The following is a 27,143-nucleotide window of genomic DNA, read 5'->3' on the forward strand; positions in this document are numbered from 1 at the left end:
TCCACACTGGGGAAAAGATGTCTTAGGAGAAGTCTGCCCTTAAAGGCATGCGGAAGGAAAACAAAAATGGAAACCTAGGATAATCCTAATTCTCAGTGACCCTACCAGGTTACTCAAAATGTTCAGATGGAAAAAAAAATTGTAAAACTTGCTCATATCTCGACTAAAACCTGTCTGAGTGTGTTTTTGATGAATCGCTTTTGAAGGTCCGAAGCATGACCTGGTACTGCTGTTCATTACAAGATTTATATTTGGACCTCTGTCAACATCGTCACCCAAACATGTCCTGGTGGGCAGAGGGAGGGAGGGGCAAGTAAAGAAAAGGCAAGTACAGACGGAGTACTTGGAGCAAAGGCTACTTCTCCTTGGTACCCTTGAACTTAAGAGACTGTTCTGGGGTCGTGCTTATCCCAGAACACTAACCCACCATCATCTGTTCATCTTCTATCTCCCACTGTTCCCTAAAGGTTTCCACCTTCAGCCAGGCTCACCAGGTACTAACTGGTTCATAAGACAGTTCCTAGAACAATGTAAACTACTGGCTAGGTACAGGTATATGAGTTCAAACAGAATCTTAAACTTGGTAGATAGCAAAGTTCTACCTTCTGTATCTTCTCAGGGAATGGTCCACAGAAGCACGTACCTGAGCCTCCAGCTGGCACTCAGTGAGGGCCATCATCTCCTCATAGGTCATCTGTGAGAAAAGCGCAGCGTACTTGTGCAGGCGGAGGCTTTTGAGCCAGGCTGGAACATCTGAGGGGCAAGATGCATGAGATAGGGGGAAAGACATAGAAAGGGAATGAGAAGAGATAATGAAAGGGGTAGAGAAAGAAAAAGAGGATGATGGGGGGAGGGGGAGAAAAGGAAAACCTCAGGTTATTACTTGCCTAATTTTGGCGATAAATAATGGACTTCAAAATCTTGGTCTAGCCCTGATATTCCCAGCTTTGGCTCGTATTGTCTATCTTAGATAAAGGGTTACTAAGTTGGAATCCCTGGAATTAAGAAAGTATGGGAATCCCTAAAACCAAATCTCAATTTGTAATGATATGGGGGAGTTTCTGATCAAGTTCACTGCTTCCATAAGATTTTCAAAGGGCTTCAAACAAATGGCAAGGAACCCCTGCTTTAGCCAGATGACTTATTGCCAATTTGAAAAGAACTGACATAGAATGTTAAAACTTCCTATGATGAGTCTTCATCTATGAGACAATTTCTTTCTAGATTTAATAAAGATCCCTACATAGTGTTTCTAACGTGTCATGGTGGCAAAAAACAAACAAACAAAAAATAGGCAGCTATAGGATCTCATTCCTGCAGTCATTGTCACTCTTAGGCAGGACTTTTCTCTATCCTCTTAGAATCTACTGGGAACAGGAGCATCCAGGATACCCAAACTAGCACTCTGTGTGTGTATGTGTATGTGTGTGTGTTCAATGACCATTTCTCCAAGTTATAGGATAAAACTGGATATTTCTCTGACCTTTTGCTTGATTGTCAACCACAATACTTCAGGACTTGGAAGGTCCCAAGATTGGCTCAACCAGACATGATAATGGGAATTCCAAAGCACATCTGAAATGAGTCTTAAGTTTAAGATTCAAGTATGAGGAACATTAAATAGTAACTATACTGGAAATCCACAAAAGAATTATGACATGGATAAGTCTATGCAAAGCGGGGAATTTTCCTACACATTAAGTCAAGAGTTTTCACGCTCAATAGGACATTAGAAATGTCACTAGAATCATTTCCCCCCATCCCTGACTCATTTTACAAATGACAAAATTAGGTCATTAAGTCTAGATCACAGAGTTAATTAAGTACATGTTGAAACTAGAGGCTAGAACCAGATCTAATTTACACTTGTTTTGGAGGGGAGTGGGGTCATACTTAGCAGTGCTCAAGGCTTACTTCTTGCTCTGCACTCAAGGATCACTCCTGGAGAGGCTAGAGGACCTTATGGGATGCTGGGGATTGAAGCTGGGTCAGCCACATGCAAGACAAATGCCCTACCTGCTGTATTATCCTCTAGTATGGCTGATTTAAAGCTTTCCCCTTACCTTAATATTCATGTTTTGTACAATGAAGAACAAAGAGCCTGTCTGTGATAAGATGAATTAATAGGAGCTGCAATGCATTTTGAAATGTATTGGATAAATGTTATGTATGCCTTATAAGGATTATTAGCCATTTCTAACCTTGTTGAGTGTAAGATACTGACCTATTGTGCTTAAGGCTTTATTTTGAGGCATTGATAGAGACACAGAAACATTCCAAAGTACCTTCTACTTCTTCAGTGTTTAGAGTGACCTGCTTATTGGATTAAGGATAAAGTCCTGACCTACCCTGAATCAGACGTGCCTCCTGGGTGACCCAATTTAGATTTAGGCTGTCTCAATTTAGGTTTAGGGATTGTGGATATGGGATAATCTTCTGAAACTCAGTTAAAGGGGAGCAAGTAGGCTTGCTGAGCTCACTTCTTAGTCAGTTCTTGAGGGGCTAAACAATGGTTTATAGGGAAACAGAACTGGATAGCTAAGAGCAGAGTTTTTTTTTGTTTTTGTTTTGTTTTTGAGCCACGTCCTGTAGTGTTTAGGGCTTACTCCTGGCTCTGTACTCAGGGATCACTCCTGCTGGGGTTCAGGAGACCATACTGGGTGCCAGTAATTGAACCTGAGTCAGCTGCCTGCAAGGAAAGTGCCCTACCTATTGTATTATATAGCTTCAGTCCTGCCAAGAGCATTTTAAGAACAAAATGCATTCACTTCAGTCAATAAATCATTTTGTCTTTGGAAGCCTCACATTCTACTATGGCAAGTGGAAAGTCCCTCTGGGACCATCCTTAACTATGGAATGACAGGGCCTCCCCAGGACCACAGACCAACCTCTTGCAGCCTCCTCAGCTCAAACTGTGGCTGGATCAAGAGTCTTGGAAACACCAACTCTGGGGTCTGATCCCTGACTACTCTCTGCCATGTTTCTATGGCTGCTAAAACAATACTAATATTTCCACAGAGAGAGGACTCAATAACTAGGTAGTGGACCTTCAGATCTACCACTTTGTCACCAGGTTTCATATTTGTCACAACTTGCAATGTCCCAAGATGCTGCTCAGAAAATTCAATGATCATGATTCAGAGAAGTTGGGATAACCTAAGGCCATAATTGGGAAATATTTCTTAGAAGAGAAAGACTGGACTGGAGCAATAGTACAGCAGGCAGGGCGTTTGCCTTGCATGCAGCCAACCTGGGTTCAATTCCTTCGTCCCTCTCGGAGAGCCCGGCACACTACTGAGAGTATCCCGCCTGCACATCAGAGCCTGACAAACTCCCTGTGGTGTATTCTATATGCCAAAAACAGTAACAATAAGTCCCACAATGGTGCCTGCTTGATGTTACTGGTGCCCACGAGCAAATCGATGAACAACTGGGTGACAGTGCTACAGTGCTACTTCTTAGAAGAGAGAGTTGATTCACTTCACAGGGCAAACTATAATCATGCAAAATTCAGTGATGATAAAACAAATGTAAACTGATAGTAGTAAATTATGTTGGAAGCGGGGTGCTTTCGAAGCCAAAATGACAATATGATGTCTTGAAAGAATGGGGTTCAGGTCTTGCCTTACAGAAGTCTCAGTTCAGTCAGTACTGGGTCTTGCTGAAGAAGATTGTGACAACCAGAATTCCCTGGTTAGAGGGATGGAAAGCTTGCCTCATGAAGTCAAAGTCTAAGATCACTGAGCATTGTGTTCCTAGAAGACATTCCTATTCAACTACAGAACATAGCTGGGACTTCCCGGACAGTAAGTTTTGGCTATGTTCCTGGGAAATATGTTTCTTTTGGCCATATGTTCCTTGAGGCAGTCACACATTAATTCTGTCTTTAGAGCAAGTGTCTCAGTGCCTAGTTCAGAACTATCCACTTAACAGCTCTTCTGATGGTCTCCGTAACCAACAATCCTTCCACAACACAGTTGGTAGTGAGGCACCTTCCTTTGCCAGAAATTAAAACAAAACTCCACTGGAAATTTTTCAAATTAAAAATATATCTACCATATAATACATCTAAATCAAACAACACAAAAGCACTGATATGTAAAGATGCACATATGTACCTTTATATTTCACTGAAGTATTATTTATAGTAGCAAGACATGGAAAAAACTCGAGGAAAGAATTACACTACTCAGCAATGGATGGGAACATTGAGATGTTATATATAGAGAGAGATAGATAGATAGATGATAGATAGATAGATAGATAGATGCAGTGGTGCTCTACTCAGCTCTAGTAAAAGATTAAGTCTTATGTTTTAATATAACATGAATGGAACCTGAAGGTGCCATGTTAAGAAGAAATAAAGTCAAATAATGGATGGTCATCACTCACATGTAGTACATTAAGAAACAAGGCAGAGAAATAGACCAAGCCCTATGAAACCACCCTGCAATCACAGAACTGAGGTTACCAAAGTTGGGGGTTGAAAGAGTGGAGGGATCCAATGAACTCTGGTGAAGGGAATTGGAACTTTGGTGGAGGGTATATATGTCAATATTGTACCCTTAAAATAAACATATAGTCTTGCAAAAAAAAAACTCTCAAAACACAAACTTGATTGAAAAGTAAACAATCCATAACATCAAGCCATAAATGCAAACACACTGCAAACATTACTTATAAAAATAAAATGCAATAAAAAAAATTAAGGGAAACACCTGCCAGGAATTCCCATGAGTGGGCAGCTAGATTGGGTTATATAGTGCTAACTAGGAACAGACTTGTTCTAAAAGCGCAGGTTCTTTTTCATGGTTCAGATGTTGCATGTTTGATGACAAAACAATCACATATCTTCCCAAACTTTCTTTTGTAGGGAAGGGACCTTCTAAGCTGTGTAGAGGAGGTCTAGGGGTGGCCATCAGCAATACTAAGTCACTTTGGCAGTGTTGGGTAGTGCCTATGGAATCAAGTGGTGCTGGAAATGTGTCCTAACTGCTGTAGCATCTTCAGATCACCCCCTTCTTTTTTATCCTATAAGTCTGTAGTATGGCTATAGTCACAGACACATGGGGAACAAGTAGAAGAGTTCTGGGATATAACTAAAGTCATGCAATCTCCTGGACTTCCACCTCTTGGTAGCACACAGGCCTTATTTCAACTGTGCCACTCATGATGGTTATGCCAAAGGAAGACTATAAACCCATTCTCCTGTGAGCATAAGAAAGATAAGCACATGTACACTATTTTCTAGGCTGACAGCCTTATCAACTGCGGGCATTAAATATTTGTTCACTCAACATCTCAACACTTACTGAATGCATTGTGTGAGTATGTGTGTGTGTGTATGTATGCGTGCATGTGTGTGTGTGTGTGTGTGTGTGTGTGTGTGTGGTGGGGGGCAGGCTTTCTGAAAGCAGTCATGCCACTAACAAACTTTTTAATCCAAAGAGAATGCTCTCACTCACATACACACAAACGATTATAACAAAACCCAGGAATTCCAAGCTGGGGGTGGAAGCATAGAAAAATGAGCATTTTTGGTTTGCCTTGGGGAGGAAGGGAAAGCTTCACAGTAAGAGCAATCCTTGGGTCACTGGGTAGATCATGCTGATAAAGCTCTCTTAGGAAGCAAGAAAGTTCTATACACAAAGCACAAAGCTAAGTGGGATGTTCGGGCTTGAATAAACAGTTGGATGAGTGATGGAGAGTTGATACAAACCAATAGGAAGAATCAGATGACTGCCAACTATAATGCTAAAGCACGGAGCGGAAACCCTCTTGGAAGAGGTGAAAAATTGCTGAACTCTGAGCAGCAGAGGACCAATAAGCTGAGACTGTTAGATAAAGAATGAAGAGGATGGCTACCAAAGTAATGGTTGAACTGGAAGATGATGGGAGCGGAGGAGGGGGGAGATGAGCTCAAGAAGCCCTTGGGGCTGGTCTGGGAGGGCAGACACCAAGGAGAAGGAAAGGATAGGAAATATTGTCAGTACTTAAAAGATGGGGGAAGAAAGGGGAGAAAGGGAAAGAGAAGAGCCCAAGATGAAAGCTCTGGTTCTGATTTGGTGAGAGAGAAAATATAGGGGAGCAGCAGGCTTGGGTGAGATGAGAAAGTGTGAGCTGCATGTTAGATCACTCCCAGAGAAGTGAAGAAGTCAACTAATGAAGGTCTCCAAAGATAGGTCTGGGCCATGGCTAATGGTCCTTTTCTATAGCATAGGGTGGTTGGTTTGAGCACTGAAGTAGGTGAGATCACCCAGTTAAAGTACTGAATGAGAATAGAGTAGGGTCAAGCAGGAACTTGGTAAAACCAGGCTCAGCCCTTGTCCTGGATTTTCCCCTGCATTTTGAGAATGAGACAGAAGAGAAGACTGTGAATGAGTCTGAGATGAGAAGTCAACAGGTGGTAGTTTGTGGGGGGGAAGCAAATGGTGGGTCCCCAGCCCACGTCTCTAGTTATTATGGCTTCTTACCTCCAAGGCTCTTTTTGACAATGGTGCCACACCCCTCTGTCATGTGCACTATTTTACCTATTGGTCTATACCTAAGGGATACATTTCCAATAACATTAACCTCTATTTCCCTTTCAGAATTTGGATAGATCTTTGTGATGCAAACATTACTTATAAAAATAAAATTCAATAAAAAAAATTAAGGGAAACACCTGTCAGGAATTCCGATGAGTGGGCAGCTAGATTGGGTTAGCTGACACTCCCACAGCAGTGGGGTTTCAATAAGAACTCAGGCTGCTCAGACAAATAGATGAACAGATCAGGCAGCACCTGAGCTGCAGACCAGGAGGTCCCTCCTCAGCCCAGAGAAAGATTATTCAAGCACTCAAGGTGAGAGAAGCTAGGCAAGGGGAGAAAGCAAGGCATTCCTGGAAGACAGAAGCACAAGCAGCCTAGTTTTCATAACTATGATGGCCCTGGTGCCCAAAGACATAAGAGAAACTCCCATAGGCTCCAGAGAGTCAGATCAATCTGCAATAACTCTCCTTTCCCAAAAGATGATGGCCTCCATCACCATCGAGGGAGACAAAGGGATAACCAAGCAACCAATTCTTCAGTGTTGAAGCAGACAAAACATATTCCTTTCAAAACCCCAAGGCTAGAGAGACAGGATTGAAGCCTGCCTGCATTCTTGGCTAAAGCAGGTCGAGCAGCCCAATTCCATGCCGACCTCCAAGTTAATGATCTCCTACTGTGTCATTGCAGATATTTGTCTAGACTGTCATCATGTTGAGATTCAGATCCAGGTCCTCTCTTCCTCCAAGAACTTCCCTTGACTTTTCTAGTATTTCCCTCTACTTTGAATAAAGGCTCTTTGGGCATGTTGACAGAGGATTCCTTCTCCAGGAACCATCTCTTCCACCTGTCTCCCCAGAAGCTAGTGAAAAATCTTTGGTCTCTGATCCTGGCACAGTGGTGAGGCTACCCACTGATGGGGAAATGTCCACAGTGACTTTCAGGGGAGTTCCATGCTTGTGGGGAGCATGCATGGATCTCAGGAGGCATAGAGTAGGCCTAGTGTGGTATTCAATGTCCACATAGAAGGGCGAGATGCCAACAGAGGAACTTAAGATTCTCTTTGTAGTTTCCATTAGCCATGATGTTTATCAGTGGGGTTCTACATATGGCTGTTTTTTTTTTTCATCTCAAAGTGGCTGGGGTCCCCCTCAAAGTGCCCTCCACAGGGCTGTCTATCCTTAAAGCACAACAGGAACTGAAGATTCCAGAAACTGGGATATGTCTCACTGACTTCAGAACTGGGGGGGAAGCCTGGAGATTGTGCTTTTCAGACATTAAGACATTAAGAGAATCAGCCCAAGTTAGGTTCATTAGAACTTCTTCAGGCAGGTCCTATGTTGCTTGTTCAGGAATAAAGACAGTGAATCAGATTTACCATATACTTGGCCTTTTAGTTGAATGAATGCAAGACAACATGTAGAAAGTCAATACAGAAAATGTATCATGATAGCTATGCTAGAGAATGTGCCAGTGACCCAGGGTGTATAGTTTTCCTGTCTCACCCCAGAAGGCTTGCAGGTCTTGTGTCCACAGCTTTGCTGACAAAGGTGTCTGATGGGTTCCTTTTTTGTAAGAAATATCTCACTCCTCCATCATTCTAATCTCAGTAACACAGACAGGTTCAAAGGTCTGCACTGTAAAAAACAGTTCAAAATCCCAAACCAGCCACTTCAGCACAGGTGATAATGTTCTGTTTGCAACGACATAGAAAGAACATTTACACAAGTTTCATCCAAGAAAGTCTCCTTGAAAAGCCAATGGAGTCTATTTTTGTCAACTTTAAAGTGTTACATTTATATCAAGGTTAAGATGGAGCCAACAATTGCTTTTTTTCACCTTTATTATGTCACAATAAAACGGTGCCCATTACCTCTGCACCTTTTGCTACTAGCAATGCCATACATTAAAAGTCTAACCCAACTAGTGTTAATCCATAATGATGAGGCTGAAGTTCATGCTGAAAGAAATAGACTCCCAGTCTGTATCATCCCTGCAAATAACCGCCCTCAGAAAGTCATGAAGCTTCATAACTTTGGGGACCCAACTCTATGGTTTTCACTCCCCAGGCACCTGGAATGGAGGTCCTGATAAGTGCTACTCGGGGAGGCAGCAGGCTTGAGAGTGTGTCGCTAAGAACCACCATGGCTGTTAGGGAGGCAGGGCCAGGGCAGCTCCTGACACATCGTAGTCCCAGCTGGAATGTTCTAAAGGTTCTTGACCACCAAATCCCATGCTGAACTCCTAACCTGTCTCTTCTCTTCTCAACCCTTTGCTAAAGATGATTCCATAAGCCATGCACATGTTTTAGGAAGAAATTTGAGCATCATCCTAAATTTCTCCAACTCCATCACTGGGTATGTTCAATTAGGCAGAGTCAACGTAGAACTCTCTCACAAGGCTACTCATGAAAACCCTGCAAGCACTCTGGGTCTCTCTACTGTCACATAGCTTGTTCTCACTGTTTTGTCTTCCACATTTCCTGAAATATTTTCTACCACATGACTAGTCTTGGGATTTGGTATCCACTGACTCCTCCTACCTGCTTCTAGGGTTCTATTTTGAATACAAGAAATGAAACATGTCATTCTGCTGCTCAATTTCTTCATTAGCATCAACCAATCTACAGATAAAAGCCCAAATACTTTGCACATTCTTGTATCTGACTTTACTCTCCAGACCCCCTTCATAGGCAAATCACATGGAGTGCCTATGCCCCAGCTGTCTCACTGCCTCGCCTGCAAGCTGCTTTCTCCACCTAGAATATCCTTCTGTCATTGTAGACATTTGTTTAGTTTATAATCATGCTGAGACTCAGAGTCAGGACCTCTTTCCCTCCAAGAACTTCCCTTAACTTTTCTAGAATTTCCCTTTACTTTGAATAAAAGCTCTTTGGGCATGTTGACAGAGAATCCCTTCAACAGGAACCATCTCTCTTACCTGTCTCCCCAGTGGCTAGATCAAAAAATCTCTCTATTTAGTAGAGGCTCAAAAAAGTCAAGTAATTTGAAGAGGACAAAAGCGACCCCTCTCATCATCTTTCTTCTCTAGTCTCTGCTCTAGAGAACATGGCAACATCACTACCCATCAGCCCTGTCATGCTAGGTAATGGGTTTCTACATCAGTTCTGAGACCATGATTCTTATAGTATGTGAGGTCAGTGTGCCTCTTCCACCCTGCACTTTGGTTTGTCTTTCATTTCTCTTCCTTCTAGGAAATTATAAGAAAGTGTTTTTTTCCCCTTAGGGTTTTGAATGAGAGAAGAAATGAAGTACATTCCTTTCACATAATGCCCAGGGAAGGATACCATCACTGAAGACTGACTCACAACCAAGACTCTTTCTCCTAAGATCAGTGAAATTTTTGAAGAGCATGGAATAAATGAAGTTAGTAACCAATACATTTAGTCCAAACACGTCCAACCTGTCACCTTCATGGGGTGAGCTACAGGGAAACCCTCATCTTCCTGTCAGTTCTCCACTTCTCCTGCATTGATTCCCAAATATTCAGCTCATTCCATTTTCTCTTCAGTTCAGTGTTTACCAAAGTGGGCAATTCTGCTCCTGGTGGGAGAAGTGTAGCAATAATGGGACATCAGGGAAAAGAGGGTCAGGAGTACCTGTGTGATACAAATGTGGAGGATGCTTTGTTCACTTAAATAAGGTAGATTCCTAGGAGGGGCAGCTGCTGAGGGACTTCTTTCTGAAAAGAAGGTCACTGACTAAACTAGTTTGGCAACCTCTGCTTTAGCCTCAGATATCAGTCTGAGATCTGAACTCCAGAGACCTCCCATCTGTGCTTTGGAGCTACTTACACTTCAGGACAGATATTTATTAGAAAAGGATTCACGAAGCCAAGCAGCAGCTGAAGCTAGCCACGTGAGAGCAGAAGCTATTCTGCTTAGGAGTGGCTGGAAGCGGCAGTCCTAGCAGGGGGGGTGGACACCGAGGCAGATGAAAGGGGAGATCCTTGTACATCAATGCCTGAAAGAGCAGGAAGGCAGGGCCCTGAGTTCCAGGTCACACTCCTGACCCAAGCGATCTGTTCCTGTAGGACAATTCAGAGCCACGCCTGGCTGGTCTGTGTTGATGAAAAGGAAGGAATGGATGAACATCGTGTTTCAGTAAGAGATGAACAGCTGCTGGCAGAAAAGATAAATTCACACTAAATTAGGTTCGATTGCGATGCCTTTATAGTCCTTCCCTAAGGTGTGGGGTGAGGGCTGATGGGTAGCTCCTGGAGATTTGGAAGTCCTCCAAGTTCTACTACAGATTCCTTCTTGTCCTCAGAAATTGGGCGTCTGTAAATTAGAAAAATAACCACCAGATGATGGCATCTGAGGTGGAACAAACAAGCAGCTTCCAAGCGTTGACAGGGCAGCAGGCCTGGTCCCAAGAAGGAGACGTGGCCCTGAGAGGAAGGGCTGGCTCCCTCTAAAAGCCCTTCATTGACTTCAGATTTAATTTTCAGAAAGTACGAATTAATCTGGAAATTTTAATGGGCATCTGTTCTTGGACTTGTGAATCAAATGACACACCCTTGGGAGAGTCTCTGAAGGCGGCTAGGAGGTCCCCCTCCCACGTTGGGCTGGCCCCTTGCTGCAGGTCCCAGGCAGGGCTGAGGGAGTATGCAGGTTGAACACTGACTGTCCCCCAGTTTGCTTTCCGGGGTGACCCTTTGTTCTGCTTGACCTCTCAGCCCAACTACAAATATCCTTCTCCCACAAGCAGAAATATCCCTTATCATCTGTTATGTCCTTCCCTCCCCCCAGTAATTTTTTACCCCTTAATACACTAAGGGTTTTATTTTTTGAATTCCAATCTAATTCTTGGGTGGAAAATGACTTCAGTTCAAATAATCAGCTGAAGGTAGATTCAAGAAAAGAGAGGGTCTTGTGTTGTCCAATCACCAAAGAATCCTTATTCTAACCATACCCACCTTGGGTCTCTAAGGAAAATCTTCAACATCAAATCAAATCTTGATTCTGTCTTTTGCTGACTAAAGACAACCTCTAATTAAAGTAAGGATTTCAGATCTCTTTAATTTCTCCCTCATTCTTTTCAAGAGTCTGCTCTTCATGATCTCCCCTTCATCATGTGAGCACACAATAGGCACACCTCCACATGCCTTGGGGGAGGGTCTGTGTGGGCACAAGGTCTTAAAAAAATCCAAAGGCAGGGGTGGGAGGAGGGGGAAAAAGCAAGGGAAGAAAGAAAAGCAAACAGATCTCCCCAAACCAGGCAATGAAGCAGAATTCCTTTCTGGGAGATGTCTGTATCCTAGTGAACAGTCTTCCCCAAGACCCCCCTGCCCCTGGCACAAAGATCAGGGCTCCTTCCCATGGTTACCACACATACGCTTTCCTGGTCCCAAGCCACCTGCTGGACTCAGCCCCTTCACCTGGGAAGAAGCTAAATTGGAGCTGACTCTTACTACCTACCTCTCTTGCTTCCTCAGTTACGTGAATGTGATGTGCAGTGCCAGACGCCCAGCCAGGCTTCCCTAAAGCACAGCTGAGTCTCACCTGCGCCCCATCACTTGGGGCATAGCTGTGGGAGCTCAGAACCTTGAGGGCACACGCTCAGAAGTGGGTTTTCAATCCCTCATAGCCATGCCACATTCCCCTTGCCAAAGAGAAAGAGGACTTCTCCTCCCCGCGCCCCTCACGATCAAAGGCCTTAAAGACACGTTTCCCCACAGGAAATTCAGAGACTCGAATCAGTAGTACAGGTCACTCAGCACAGGCCCATCAAGAGCCAGGGTGTGCGTGCGTGCGTGCGTGCGTGTGTGTGTGTGTGTGTGTGTGTGTGTGTGTGTGTGTGTGTGTGGTGGCGGGGGGAATGCAGGACTGAATAGCAGAGAGGAGAGTCGGAGCACCAGGGAAGTGGCTGCATGCCAGCTTCACTCTCCCCACAAGGTGAGTGCTCCATGTGCAGCCTGGGGCATCTTTACAGGGGGCATCTGGGCATCTTGCTGTGCCAGGCTTCTATGTTGGACCGGAAACTCAGTACAGAGCCTTTCCGCTTCTTCTCTGCACTTCTTTGGCTAAGAGTGGGCGCTTTCGAGCCTCCCCTTTTAGCCCCAAGGGTGCCTGGCTGTTTGCTCCTCCATCTAAAATGTTATTAATGTATCTCTAATGAGCATCTTTTGCGAAGGACTTCCCAGATCTGGACCGACTGAGTCTGAAAATACAGGGCCCAGGCACGTGCTGGGTTTGAGCCCCTTGTGGGTGGCTGTGAGCTCTGTCTCCCAAGGAGTCTCTTGAGGAGATGGGAGATTTACAGGGCAATGTAAGAACACTCATTTGTGCCGCACAAAAACCCTTTATCACCTGCATGCAAATCTCTTTTCAGGCTTCAAACACTGTCAGAGAGTCTCGGAGCATTTTCATGTCTCCTAAACGGAGGCAGAGACAAGGCCTTAAAGGTTTCCTTGGCTATCAAAGAAAAGGGAGAACGGAAGCACTACAGTGATTCTGTAGTAGGAGAGAGTGCAGAGAAAGATCCTGATGTTTGTTTTGCTGGATTCCTGCAGGTTCCCTGGCCACAGAGCAGTGCTAGATGTGGAGCTGGGGATGCCGTCCCTGGTCTCCAGACACTGGGCACTGGAGGCTCTGACATGGAACAGGAGCTCCTGTCCCTGGGAATGGGGACTCACCTGTCTGCAAGTGAAAAAAATGAGGGAAAATGGGACAGAGGAGGTGTGTACCTCTCTGGCTCCTGAGTCCTGGGTTTGGACAAGAACCCTTTGGGCTGTAGTCAGCTGTGTGAGGGCTGGGGGCACGCATGAGCCTGGGAGGGGGAATCACTCCTCTCTGACTACCTCTCTTTCCACCCTTGCGACTCGACCTGAAGGGAAGGGCCGTGTGCCCCGTGGGTTCTTGTTCCGTCACTCACCTTTCATACCACTACCTTCTTCTTGGAATGTGTTACGAGCAGTGGTCTGATCTTCTAAGTGTTCACTCCCACCACTTCCCGAAGAGGCTACACTGCTTTGTGGAGACAGGGGGGCATGATCGGATGGGAGGCACTGAGGTCCTCTAGCTCGTAAGTCCTCATGAGACATCCATCCATGTCCTAGAGGCTGGTTTGGCACATTCATGGGTGGGGTAAGGGACACAGATCGTTTCAAAGGGCTGTGGTGTGCCTGGCCTGAGAGAACTGGAAAGAAAAATAAAATGAAATAGGTTATTCCCCCCCCTTTCGCCTGGGCCAAGACCTCTTCACCCCCAATACCTCTTCACCCTGAGGGATGCTGCTAACTGCCTTACAACCCCATCGGGGTACATGGTTTATTAAATGCAGGCGTGGCAGGGTACAGATATTGGGGGCAAATCAGAAAGATGTTTTCTGTACCACTTGTTGGCTGGGTGACTCCAAAGGGACTAACCACCGCAACCCACACACCCAGCCTTAGCCTTTGGGTGAAGGTAGGGACCTGGTTTGGGTTCTAACTCCGGGAATCAAGATACGCAGCAGCAGATGACAAATCCGGGGAGGCTGACAGCCTGGTGAGGAGGCCATGTGCCAGGAGAGGAAAAACATGGGTTGGACAACTTGATTTTGTAAGTACATCAAAACTTTACTTCTGTCCTTAGGGAGGGTGTCTTGCAGAGTAGACATCCAGGCTTTGTGGCCAGTGCTAGGCTGAATGAGGGGGGGGCGGGGGGGTCATTTGTTTTCCCAACCAAGCAGCCAAGGAAATGTCACCATGTAAAGGGGGTGCAGCCGTGGGTAGCAGGCCCCATGGGAACACGGACCTCAGGGCTCCATGTGAAAGGGCCGATTCTTTCCCATGGTCTTCCAGGTTCAGGCCCCACTTTATACTGAAAGCACTTCCAGGTAACAAGGCCTGCATTCAGGGAACCACTGGGGTGCACCCGGTGAGCTGCGAATGGTTTTTACCAAGATGTTCGGCCCTGTTGCATCTTGGGCCACATCTGCAGAGTCCCCAGTATAAATGGCTTTTCCAGCAAATTAGGAAAAAGCAACCAAACTCACATAACTGGCCAACTGAAATTGAGGTCATTTAAGGGAGGGCCCAAACCAAAACCTGCGCTGAGGGAGCCAGCGGTTCCTCTCGGTTGGTTTTCTGGGCGTGTGAAGAGACGGCTTTACAAAAGGAGTCTATTCATAACCTTCCCCCCCCCCGGCACCGGCTCCTGCCAGGCCCGCTTTATTTTGACTGCTGCAGTGCTAACAGAGAATGGAGCTGCATGCACTTTTAAATGTTTTTCAGGGAAGTCATCAAATTCCATCTGCAGCATCTCCCCTCCATAAGGGTGTCTGCCCACTCATGGCTGCGTGGACACTTCACTGGTGAGACTCTGTGTGTGTGTGTGTGTGTATGTATGTGTGTATATGTGTATGTGTGTGTGTGTGTGGTGGGCTGAGCCGTACCTGCCAGTGTTCAGGGCTTACTCCTGGCTCTGTGTTTTCTATCGGCTTCTCTTCCTACCAGTGACGGGAGTCAGGGGCCAATATGCAGTGCCAGGTGCATGCAAGGAAAGTGCCTTCCACCTTGTACTATCTCTCTGGCTTCTCTTTTTGTGTTTTTAACTAAGCAGACCTCAACATCTCCAAGTAAGATGTTCTACTTTTGTTAAAAGTGAATAAGGATGTGAGTCACAGATGATCTTGCCTAGCCCCCCCCCCTTTAAAACAGAAAAACTAGATGTCAAAGTCTGGTGCTTTTCACAAAGTGTGTCTGAGGGTGAGCAGGTGTCAGGGTGCTTGTGGAAAGCAACAGGTACTCACCAGCCCTGAGTGAGAGCAACAGGTCTCAGAAATCAGCCCCTAAATTTTCTATTTGTCTGGAAATAGAAGTTCTCACGTGCCTGCAAGGGTAGTCCCATGTGTGAAGGGGCACAATCAGAGAAGCTAGGAAGGTCTTTACGAACAAATACAAAAAATGAGGGGAGAATTTGGAGCTGCCACATTTAGTGTTGATAACCTGGAAAATGTCTAAATTGGGTAGATTTAATCAAACGCCAGGAACTGTCATCTAATAATTGTTTTTTTTTTTTTTTGCTTTCCTTTTTGGGTCACATCCAGCGATGCATAGGGGTTACTCCTGGCTCTGCACTCAAAAATTACTCCTGGCAGTGCTCAGGGAACCATATGGAATGCTGGGATTCGAACCCGGGTCGGCCGTGTGCAAGGTAAATGCCCTACCCGCTGTGCTATCGCTCCAGCCCCATAATTATGTTTTTAACTGACCTTAAGGAGCTTGTACCTTCCATGAAACAACTATTTTAAGAGGCTCCCTGGAAGCTACCTGGTTGGATCAGATTAGCATGAGAGAGAAAACAACAAAAAGGCAGAAAAAAAATAGGAAGCCACAGCAAAAAGTGAAGAGAAGCCAATAGGAAGAAAAGCCAGACATCCAGAAAATCCATTTCATGCCTGTCTAAGTATTTGTATAAAATTGAGCCGACTTTTTCAGGGCTGCCCTGAGTGCTGGAATGTTCCAGTTGAGGTGACTCTGCTTTCAGATACTCTGCAACTATTTCAGAACATCTAGGGGGGAGCTCTGGAGGTTATCTACCACACACGTGCCAGGTAGGAAGGGAGCTCCTTCCACAGCCAGAATTAGAGCCAGCCCCAAGCCACAGAAAGAGGTCCTACTGGAGACGCTGGGCTCAGGGCTGGTGGAAACCTCAGCATCTAGCCTGGATACAGGCAAGAGATAAGTGAACGTGTGGCCATGGTGTCATTCTGCTAGGAGGGTCTCCCATCTTTGCATATGGAGAACAATACCACAGAGGTAACAGCTAAATTTCAAATGTTCATGGAGTCAATCTGCTTCTTTCCACCTAGACTACTGAGATTTTGATGAGCAGGGGGCTAAGGCTATCAGCAGCCACGGAATACACCAGCTAATAAGATAGACCTCATCATTGCCTAAATTAACAGGACTTAGAAGGATTTTCTCATGGAAACCTACACTCACTTCCTCACATATGTGTGATCCTGACTAAAGTCACAGGGGACTGTGACCTTGGCCTCTGCTGCTATTAAAAAAACCATTATATCTAGGGTGCCGGGGTCTTTTCCCAATGACTTTCTACTAAAAGCTCTGCCCTGTCTCTAGCAGAAAAACTTCCAACAGCAGGCACCACATTCAGAAATGTCTCCTTAAGAGTCAACGTGCCATGGCAACCAAGTCAATGCCTCACGCTAAGTTTCTGATGTGCAGAGGGGATTGTGGGTGCAGAGCCAGAATGATCACACATAAATCAAAACAGGGTCATGTTAGGCAAATGCCTCTATTCTCCCAAGGAAGCCACACAGTCTTGTCTTCCTGTGGGAAGAGACTGAAGTGACAGGTGATGTGTCAACAGTGCTGCACTGTGGGGTAAGACATATCTTCAGGAGAAGTCACCGTGAACATCGAGCTGATTCGGGCCTTCCTTCATGTGCTGAAGAACTTTATTGGCACAGAGAGGCAGAGGAAATGCAAAATGCCACAAGAAAACAGGTCATGCATTTAATAGTGGAATGAATGAGGTGGCCAGTGGCGAGGAATGGAAGTTCACCCATTGCTCCATTCATTTTTTTTTTTTTTAAACAAGACAACTTCTCTGAAGTGATGATAAACAGATAAATGGATGGACTGACCAAAAAAAAAAAAAAAGGTAAATAAAGCTCTTTTTCCTATGAGTAGGGAAGGGAGGCCAGTGAAAAATAAACTTCAAAGCAAGTCTTGAGCCTGTGTCCACTGCCTCAGAATGGCTTCAGCCAGAGGGAGACATTCGGAAAGGTTGTTTTTTTTTTTACTTTTTGGGTCACACCCGACGATGCTGGAGCGATAGCACAGCGGTTGGACTTTCACCTTTCACGCAGCCGACCCGAGTTCGATTCCTCCGTCCCTCTCGGAGAGCCCGGCAAGCTTCTGAGAGTATCAAGCCCGCGCAGCAGAGCCTGGCAAGCTACCCATGCGCATTGGATATGCCAAAAACAGTAACAATAAGTCTCTCAATGAGAGACATTACTGGTGCCCGCTCGAACAAATCGATGAACAAAGGGATGACAGTGACAGTGACCCGGCAATGCATAGGGGTTACTCCTGGATCTGTACTCAGGAATTACCCCTGGCGGTGCTCAGGGGACCATATGGGATGCTGGGAGCCAGCCGCGTGCAAGGCAAACGCCCTACCAGCTGTGCTATCGCTCTAACCCCCATTTAGAATGTTCTTGTTTGCCGACCGTTGTGCAAAAAAACAACAGCAAGGGTTTCATTTAAGACTTAGTGGTTCCAAAGTCATATTCAAATGTTACAGGATTAACTGCGCCTTGGAAAATATCTCAATGTAGGATTGAATTGGGCAAGCTCCAGCAGAACTGAGGACCTACATTTTATAGCGCATCTGTGACTTTAATAGCCAAACAGGGCAGAGTGAATTTGTTATATTGAAAAATAATACTAATAATTACCCAGGGGAGCAAAATTATGTCTCTTCTGCTCCAAAAGACTGAAGATACAGGTTAATATTGTATATAATAGAGATTCCTTATTGCTTAAATCTTTAGATATCTCCACAAGAAATTTCAAGACTGTGTGCACATACATGTACATATTTATGCACATATATCAGTAGCATTCTGTGGCTTATAAATGCAAGTGAAACAAAAATAATATGGAGGAGGCTTAGCTGAAATGTGGAAAAGCAGCTAAAAATAATCTTGCTACAGCAGTCAAACTGTGTGATGCAGGCACAGAGGGTCTTAGACTCTGGCAATAAACGCTGTCATACTATTCAGGGCCAGCCAATTTCTCTGACCTCATCTAATCTGATGTTTTCTTTTCATCCCCAGCATCTCTAATGAGACTCCTTTTCAATGCCTATTTCGAGGAGAAAATAGGTACCCAGCTCTTGGGTTCTTGTAAGTATTTCTTGAAAGTATGAATCAGATTTCTTCCCTGTTTCTTATGAGCAAGCTTGACTTTGACTCAATTTTTAATGACTGAAATGAGATTCAGAAAGAGACTTTTCGGGAAGTTGACTTCTTTTTGAATAAGGGCATCCGCTAGTCTCATACTTGTAACGTTATCTTATTTCATCAAACCAAATAACCTGTATTCTCTCTCTTCCTAAGGCTGGGCTGTGCACCCTCCCCAGGCCTTTGTGAATTCGGCTGCAACTTGAGTCTTTTTCTTTGTAGACTAGTTCCCCCATTTCTAATTCAAGAAGTTATCCTCACAGAAAAATGAATGTTTCGTTCATTTTAAAAAATTCTAGATACTTGTACACTAGGAGTCAATCGAACCCTAGATACAATTAAACTTTACAAAAATGACTCATTCTAATCGAGGGATAAAAAGGGAGAATGAGAACAAATATTTGCATATTATTTTTAAATACTAAGTTAGACTTTCTTTTTCAAATTAAGAGGCACTGGCCAACTTCCTACTCTGGAAATAAATGTTGTGTTCGTCAATATAATATGATAAAACACGGGGAATATTTTAGTTCTACTTTGCTAATGGCATACTTTAATAATATTTTCTAGACTTACTCTTAAAGAAATTCAGAAGGATCAGGACAGCTTTTACTGAACACACAATTTAAAGGTTCATAATATGTAATTCTTAAATCTTGCTTCAGGAAATAGTTGTGAAATTTAAAATTTAAAAAGAGCTCAACCCCTCCCCCCAGCTACAAAAAGGCTATATTTCCAATTTATCTCAAGTCAGAACAATTTCTGACCATCCCCTCAGGTTTGGGTCTACTTTTATCAGGAATGTTTCAGGTCCCATCCCAAGACCTTCTTCAGAGAGACTAATGAGAGCATCTAAGGAATTGCTATTACTTCTATATTCACAGAATAGAGTTCTGCTACCACCGCAGTATAAATAGTTCCAGGCATTTTTTTTAAAGGCCAACATTTGTGCAAGGTTTGGTGGTGAAATGACATTAGACCTCGGATTCCTCTTCTTTAGTTGGTTTTGTGATGTCACAAACAGTTATCTGAAGCCCTGTGATGGGAATCTTTGAGGAAGAAAAGATTAATAGTGCTGCAAGAATACATTTTTTTTTAATAACAAAAACAACCACCAACAAAACCCAAACCAAAACAGAGTGTTTGATCAGTGACATCATGCAAAACAAAAACAAAAACACCCAAAAGACAAAATAACACCAGTCACAGTTATGGCCAAGTACAGATTTGTGTAAAGGGGCAGGGGGAGTATTAATCACTAAGGTTAAAAATAACATGCTCGGCCACCATCACTTCAGGGAATAGATTAAAAGCAAATCTAAAAGGTTATATGCCTCAACTCCGCATGCTTGCTCTCTGCTTTGTGTCCAAAGGTTTGGAAAATCAGCACTCACTACATCTGGACACCAGAAGCTGATTCCCCCAAATAGCTTCAGACTCCACCTCATTCTGGGGAGAGAAAGAACATGCTACAAAGCAAAGATGTGGTTGGTAGACAGGCTGAGGCATTCCTGACAAGCCAAGGGAGGAAGCCACAGACTCGCCGTAAAGAGAAAATACCACTTGCCTGTGCAGCAGAACAAATGAAGACTCAAGAAAAGAAATGCACAAGGATATCCCAGCAAGACTGACAAACACGCATGGCTAAATCTCCTTCCCCTGTTCTGTTTTCTCCCCACAGTACTGAAATGAATGCTGGAGTGAGGGTGGAGAGGGCAGCAGGATAGCACAGGACAGTCCTGGTTTCCAACCAGCTTTCATTCTTTCACAGAGGGCTCCGCATCTGACCAGAGGAAGGATATGCTTTTCTGCCTTTATGTTATCACTTAAACATCCGAGCTTTTAAGAAATAAATTAGAATGTTGCTGGCAGACTTTTATTGCTACATTCATCTTTGATACGTTACATTTACTGTCTTCTGTTCCTAGAATTGCCAAACTGGGTGTCATCCAGGAGAAAATCTGTTTCAGATAACTGCTTTTGGACTTTACATTGTCATTATTTATGAAATTAAGTTAGATGAGAAGCCAATATATACATTTTATAGAAATCAGTAGAATCTTACATGTTGGACTTCAAATTCAGCAGTCTGAAAGGCCCCCAACTCCCCCAGTCCATGCTATGAAAACCAATGACATAAGCTATAGACATAATTTGCTGACATAGTTTGTTTCCATGAGCAAATGTTTAAACCAATCCAAAGGATTGGGGATCAATGCAGACCTTTCTAAAATCCCTGTTGGGTTAACTTCTTTCCTGAATACATTTCTTATCATATCTACAGTTATACTTTATGTATGTCACCCTTAGATTTATTCATGGATTTCTACCAACACAAAGTGAAGACATGTCCAGAAATGAGTTTGGAGAGAGTTGCAGAATTTGAATTAAGACACCAAGTAAGCTACAACTCAATCAAGAGAATAGTGGGGCCTGAGCAATAGTAGGCATTTGACTTGAACATAATCAACCCTGGTATCCTATCATCTTGTGTAGCCCCCAAACCAAAAAATAAAACAAACCAAAACCCCAAACAACAAAACCAAAGAATGACCAGGAGTGAATTTAAGTAGTTACTGCCTTTTTAGTTTGTAATGAACTGTCCTATCCATGAATAAGCTCATTCTCATTCACTGTTGTTTTAAGAAGATAGTGATGAAAGTCAGAAAAAGATATATTTGATGACAAAACTTCTTATCCCTTTCTCAAAAGATAAGTTTCAAGTGGTAACTGCAGTCACATTACCTTGCAGGCCTAATAGAGGAAGACTTGGGTTTATAAACTCAACAATGTCTGTCCAGTGAGTGCAACTTACTCCTGAGCTGCTGAATGTGGGGACTGGCCAAGACACCCAAATTTCAACTGCTGAAGAGTCAAGAGCAAGCAAGCCTCTCTCTCCAACCCTTCCATCTCTTACTTAGCACACCAGTCCAAAGACCACAGCTTGAGTCAAGAAATAATCAGGGAGGCTGGCGAGATAGCACAGCGGGTAGGGTGTTTACCTTGCATGCAACTGACCTGGGTTCAATTCCCAGCATCCCATATGGTCCCCTGAGCACCGCCAGGAGTAATTCCTGAGTACAGAGCCAGGAGTAACCTCTGTGCATTGCCGGGTGTGACCCAAAAAGCAAAAAAAAAAAAGAAAAAAAGAAAAGAAAAGAAAAAAAGAAAAGAAAAGAAAAAAAAAAAGAATCAGGGTGTCTTTCTGACTCCTTAAGAGCACTTGCAACACTGTTTTGCAGAGGTGAGAAGCAGCTCAGTCACTTGAAAGGAATTAACTAAGGACAGAGTTAAAAACCACAGAGTTTAAACTCTGTCTACTAACTCCTTGGGCTGTACTACAAGCCAAGTCTTCACTGTGGACGGAGTTAACATAAAGGCTCCCACATTAAGAGGGCAAAGGGGCTCTTTCATGCAATGGCGCTGATTAGGCCAGGGCTAAACACCATTAGTAGATACCTAAATACCATCATCATCAGTTTCCACTCAGCACCAGTCAGGCATGATTGATGCCAGGATTTCTCTGAGCATGAAACAACTTGGCTTGATCAAACAACCATGTTTCCTCACATCCCAGCCCCCACCCCTTTCTAGCAAAGGGAGACGGGTTAGAAATAATTAGGAATGATGCAGTAGAGTCCTGGCTAATTCTTACCCTAGCTCCTTGAGAAAAGAACGAGGGCCTGGAGATTCACAGTTAACAGGGCAATTTACTGATTAGGAAACTGGTTCTTGTTTTCAATAAAGCATTCAATCTAAATGTCAAATGTAACAATACACACAAATGACCATTCAAAAATCACAATTTGGGCTTACAGTGCTAATTAGATGATTTTTTTTGTTAATTAAGAGAAATTGGATGGTTGAGGCTCTCCTGGCTCCTTAATTATGTTTGATTGAATCACCATGTGATTCACAACAAGCTATGAGGCTTCACACATTCCAATTCCTGCTCTGGCTTCACCTTTAGCCTCATCGTGAATTCTAAACTGTCACAACCTGACCCTGTGGGTGTTGGAACACGGTGAGATTGGTACTGTGTGTGTAAAATTGATTTACTGTGGTTTGTAATTACACATAACGATTTGAATTTTTGACTTGGCACTGCATTTTTCATTTAAAACCGTACCACTCTTCTCTATCCGAGAAACAGCGTTTACGTAATTGCTCTCAACTCATCTACTTGGGTATTATAAATCAGCCTTGCAATAAAAGACTTCCAGCCACACTGCAAGAACAAGGTTCCTGGCAGAATTCAGTCCCCAGGACCACTCTTACTTGAAGGAGAGGAATTGAGCAGCATTCATTTCTCTTGGGATGGAGAATGGGGAGGGCTGTGAGGAGACTGGATGCTGGCAGGGAGTCAAAGTGTTGGTCGGAGCCCAGCCAGTCAGCTGGGATCCACTGGTGTGGTGTGCTCGATTTACAACTCTTTCACTCCTTGGTCCCCCTCCACCTACATGCCGATATAGAGTGTGTACATTCTCTATCCTATGTCTTATATACCGGTGGCCTTCCACAAATGCGTCCAGGAATGGGTGCAGGTCTGAACCCATAGAAAGGTCCTCTGCATCGGTTACAACTCAGGCCCATGGATTAGTGCACAGGAGAGGTGAGCGTCCAGGGGTGTAAAAGGGATGAAAGAATCACATTATCTACTGCTGAAGCCTCATTCTTCACAGGTACCACATCTTCAAATTCACCTGCTTTCCAAAATTTATTTGTAACTCCCAAATCCAGGCCTTCAAGTATTTTTATGATTGGTCATGGATGAAAGCAGAGTGACACACAACATGGGTCCCTGACGTGAATGTTCCCCCTCTGCTTCCTGTGTGGGCTCTGACTCTAAACACATCTCCTGCTTGACAATTGCTCGGTGCTTCCCTTAAAAAGACTTGGTGTCCTTTGTGGTGATTCTGTTGTTTAAAATACACACAAGCAAAGTGTTGAGGTGCTAGTTAAGTGTCCTAACAAATAAGAAGCTATCTTATGTTTCAATTGAGAAAAACAAACATATGTATGAGGTTTTTGTTTAGGCACAAATTATAGTGCTGTTGACCCTGAGTTCAATGTTAATCCATCAACAATAACTATTAAATAAAAATGTCTTTAAACAAATCGCAGAAAACAAAGTTAGGTACTGATCATGAGAAGGTGAGCAGGGGGCCATAGGAACCTAATCACGTGTCCCCTACTGGCACTGATTCGACATCTGCTAGTACAGGATTCACAGTAGCTTTTTGGAACAGAACTGTCAAAGCAATGAAAACCAACAATAATATCGATAGAAACTCTTCATCCCAGATATGCATCCACAGACACCTGTAGTCATTTGCCACCTTTATGTTTCAGGATAATTTTCAACATGCATAGCACATTCAACCCAAAGTTAAAGCCTTAAAAACAAATAAACAAATTCCTGGTACCCAAGCTCCATTTCATAATGTGTAATAAAATGCCCTAGAATGAGGCCGAAGAATTTATATTTTTATTTTCGGTTTTTTAGATGGACATGGGTGATGCTAATGGTCAGATGGAGAGAATCACTGTCTTAGGCTGACTTCTCACCTCAGTACTCTCCTCTAACTTTTTCCCACATCTTGCACACCAAAAATCTCTGCAGGTTGGCTGCTCTTCCAGCCCCCACACGCCCAGAAGATTGAGCATCTTGCTTATAGTTCAAGTGATTATAAAAGACAACCAATAAAAAGCATTGCTTTTTCTCACCGTCTCATTTGCTTTGCAATCACATGCAGAATTCTACTTAGCCTCTTCTACCTCTGACTATCATTCTTGTTCTGACCTCCTGAAAAAATGACTGATATTTTGATATCAGAATTCCAATCCAACCCAAGTAGAACTTTCTAAAGGCTCCTTGGGAAATTGTTTTGACTCATGGGTAGTAGTGTCTGCCTAGTGTTGAAACCCCTTTCCCTCTTGCAAAGCAGGAAGAGAAGGGATCAGGGGTGAATTTCAAGACCTGTCTGAAAAGAAATCAGCTGCAAAAAGCTCGAAGATCTTTTTCTCTTAGTCTGGGCATTCTGTTGGCAAGAGCATAACCAATTCACAAACATATAAAAATGTGTTATAAACCCATGGACTAACAGATGAGCAAATATCAGGAAGACTTCTAGAAAAACTGGAATCTCAGGTCTCACCCCAGACCTAATGAATCAGGACCTGCATTTTCTAATCTCGGGAAATGTGTGTGCCCATTCATGGTTAAGATATACTGGCTACAACATGGGCTCTGACTGGCTGTCTTTAACAGATTTTCCTGATCTGGAGGGTAGTGTCAACCACCAAAAAATCAGACTGGGGCTGGAGCGATAGTCCAGAGGGTAGAGCAATTGCCTTGCATGCAGCTGACCTAGGTTAGATTCCCAGCATCCCATATGGTACCCAGAGCACCAGAAGGGAGTAAGCTCTGAATATCCCCGGGGTGTGACCAAATAAATAAATAAATAATAATAAATAAAAACAGACTGTCGAAGTAAGGAGAACTGGGTTGGAAGTCATCTCATCTTTCTGTGCCCCAGTGTTCCACATTAGAAGCTGTTATTGATTCCATCACAGGATTTTTAATCAAACCATGTAGTGTACATGAATGTATGTTGACAAACTGTAAAGTGCTATTAAAATACAAATCATTATCTTTTATTTGTTTGGGGGCCACACCTGGCAGTATTCAGGGATTATTTCTAGTTCTGTGCTCAGAGGTCACTCTTGATGGGGTTCAGGGAACCAGATGGGTTGCTGGGGATCAAACCTGGGTCTGCCACATGCAAGGCAAATGCCTTACCCACTGTACTATCTCTCTGATCCCTCTTACAGTTTTTTTTAAATTTATAAGCCAACACTGCCAATGGCAAATCAACTCAAAGTACTAGACAGCCTAAGGACATTCATAGAACACCGTCAGCATATTAAACGTGGTATGAAAAAGCTCTCTGGTTACTTAATAGGGCTTCACAGATTTACCACTATATGAATCTTCTCCAATTCTATCACTCCAAAGTGAGCATGTCCCTTACTCTTTCAAAATCCTTATCTACACTGACAAACTTTTTCTGCCTCAATCCAAATCATTTTCCTTTGATTTAGACTCAACTTCCTCCTACAGGTGCAAATTTTTAGATTCACATTTCCTTTCTAAGTTATTGAGAATCAGGGGCCTGTGAATGGCCATTTTTAACATTAAAAATCACACCCCAAACTCACCAGACCTTGTCTTGACGTTGATAAACAATACTGGTATAACTCCATTAACTTTAGCAATTCAAGCTAAAAGCCACTATGTGGCTAGGTGACATGCGGTTCTTCATATGTAAAATGGGAGGTTTGGACCAGATAAATCCATTCACTCTTCATTCATTCATTCATTCATTCATTCATTCATTCATTCATTCAGCATTGCTGAGTTCCCAGTATGAGTTGTGCTTTAAAACCTGAGAAAGGGTGGCATAGATACTAGCATCACATATAACCCCACAGCACTGCTTGAGCTCAAGAGTCAGGAGTAATTCCTAAGCGCAGCTAGGTGAGGCTCAAAATCCAAAAACTAAAGTGAAATAGTTAACAGCTGAGGGAATGAAGGGAAAAATGTCATTCAGTCTTGTAGATGATCTCTTGGCTCCCCTGAACCAATCCTCTATGATCCCATCAGCTTCTATGATGCTATTTATGCACAGTCTTTGTCACGTGAATTAGTTTTTCCCTCACATTAGTTATCTGTGCTTTTTAAAAGTCTGCTTGGTAATACCAACACAAAAAACAGCCAGAGTATTGGATTAGAGGAGCTGCTAGCTGCTCTCCAGGGGTTAGATATTGAAGAAGGGAAAGCAGAGAATTAACATCATTCCTTCCCATTCCTCGCTCACACCCCACTGCTCTCATTTCTCCTTCATATTTTAACTCCATAGAAGAGAGAGTTACTAACCCTTTCTACTAAACCTGGACTCTTCTGGGCTGGGGTATTGTACTGTCACTTCCCCAAATGCAATCCCCAAAGGCATTTTTAGTTTTGAATTACACCAGCTACCATTAGTCAATGCCGTCAAACTGTACTGTACTTGACCACATATATACATACAACTGTTCTATTTAACCCAGTTTAATATATTATAAGGCAGGTTCTATCATTAGTCTTCCCTACCCATTCTTCCCCATCAAGACATTTTACATGTGTAGGAAACTGAGGTTCAGGAAGTGTAAGGCATTTTTCAAATATCAGACATATTCAAAACCTAACTTAATCTTAAGCCCAACACCACACTGCTGTTTTTATGCCAGAAATAACACCAACTTTAGACTCTTAGGCATGACACAGAACACTCAATATCCAAAACACTAAGCAAATCCACTGGCTTCTCAGGGGCTTAGATATTTTATCAGAAAAAAATAATTATAACAAAAGTACCTCTTGTACTTGCTGCACCCTAAACCCCTGCTACTGAGGAGTTACATATAGCTTGCACTACCCACCCACACACCCAAACCCCCAGCCCCCACCCAGCTAGCCATTCCATCCATTCATCCATCCATCCATCCATCCAGTATTTGCTGAGCATCAGTCTCTACAGGATGTATGTCAGCACTGGGGAATGGATGATGAAGAGCCATTATTACAATGATGTATGGAAGCATCTCTTGAGAAGAAAAGATTAGCTGTTAA

At 43.5% G+C, this 27,143-nt stretch overlaps 1 protein-coding gene across 5 annotated transcripts in view; it reads right to left on the bottom strand.

Moving 5' to 3' along the window:
- Positions 1-27,143, bottom strand: part of SAMD4A (sterile alpha motif domain containing 4A) — a 234,160-nt gene that overhangs the window by 37,104 nt on the left and 169,913 nt on the right. For 4 of the 5 annotated variants that reach the window (XM_055133759.1, XM_055133760.1, XM_055133762.1 and 1 more), the window contains exons 4-5: positions 13,424-13,687; positions 644-753 (exon numbers count right to left, since the gene is read on the bottom strand). In XM_055133759.1, the coding sequence (XP_054989734.1) occupies positions 644-753; positions 13,424-13,687 (374 nt within the window). The remainder of the gene's footprint in view (positions 1-643; positions 754-13,423; positions 13,688-27,143) is intronic. The other variant, XM_004601757.2, reaches the window with a different exon arrangement.

This window comes from Sorex araneus, chromosome 3 (genome assembly GCF_027595985.1).
Source record: "Sorex araneus isolate mSorAra2 chromosome 3, mSorAra2.pri, whole genome shotgun sequence".
In the NCBI taxonomy this organism is placed as follows: Eukaryota; Metazoa; Chordata; class Mammalia; order Eulipotyphla; family Soricidae; genus Sorex; species Sorex araneus.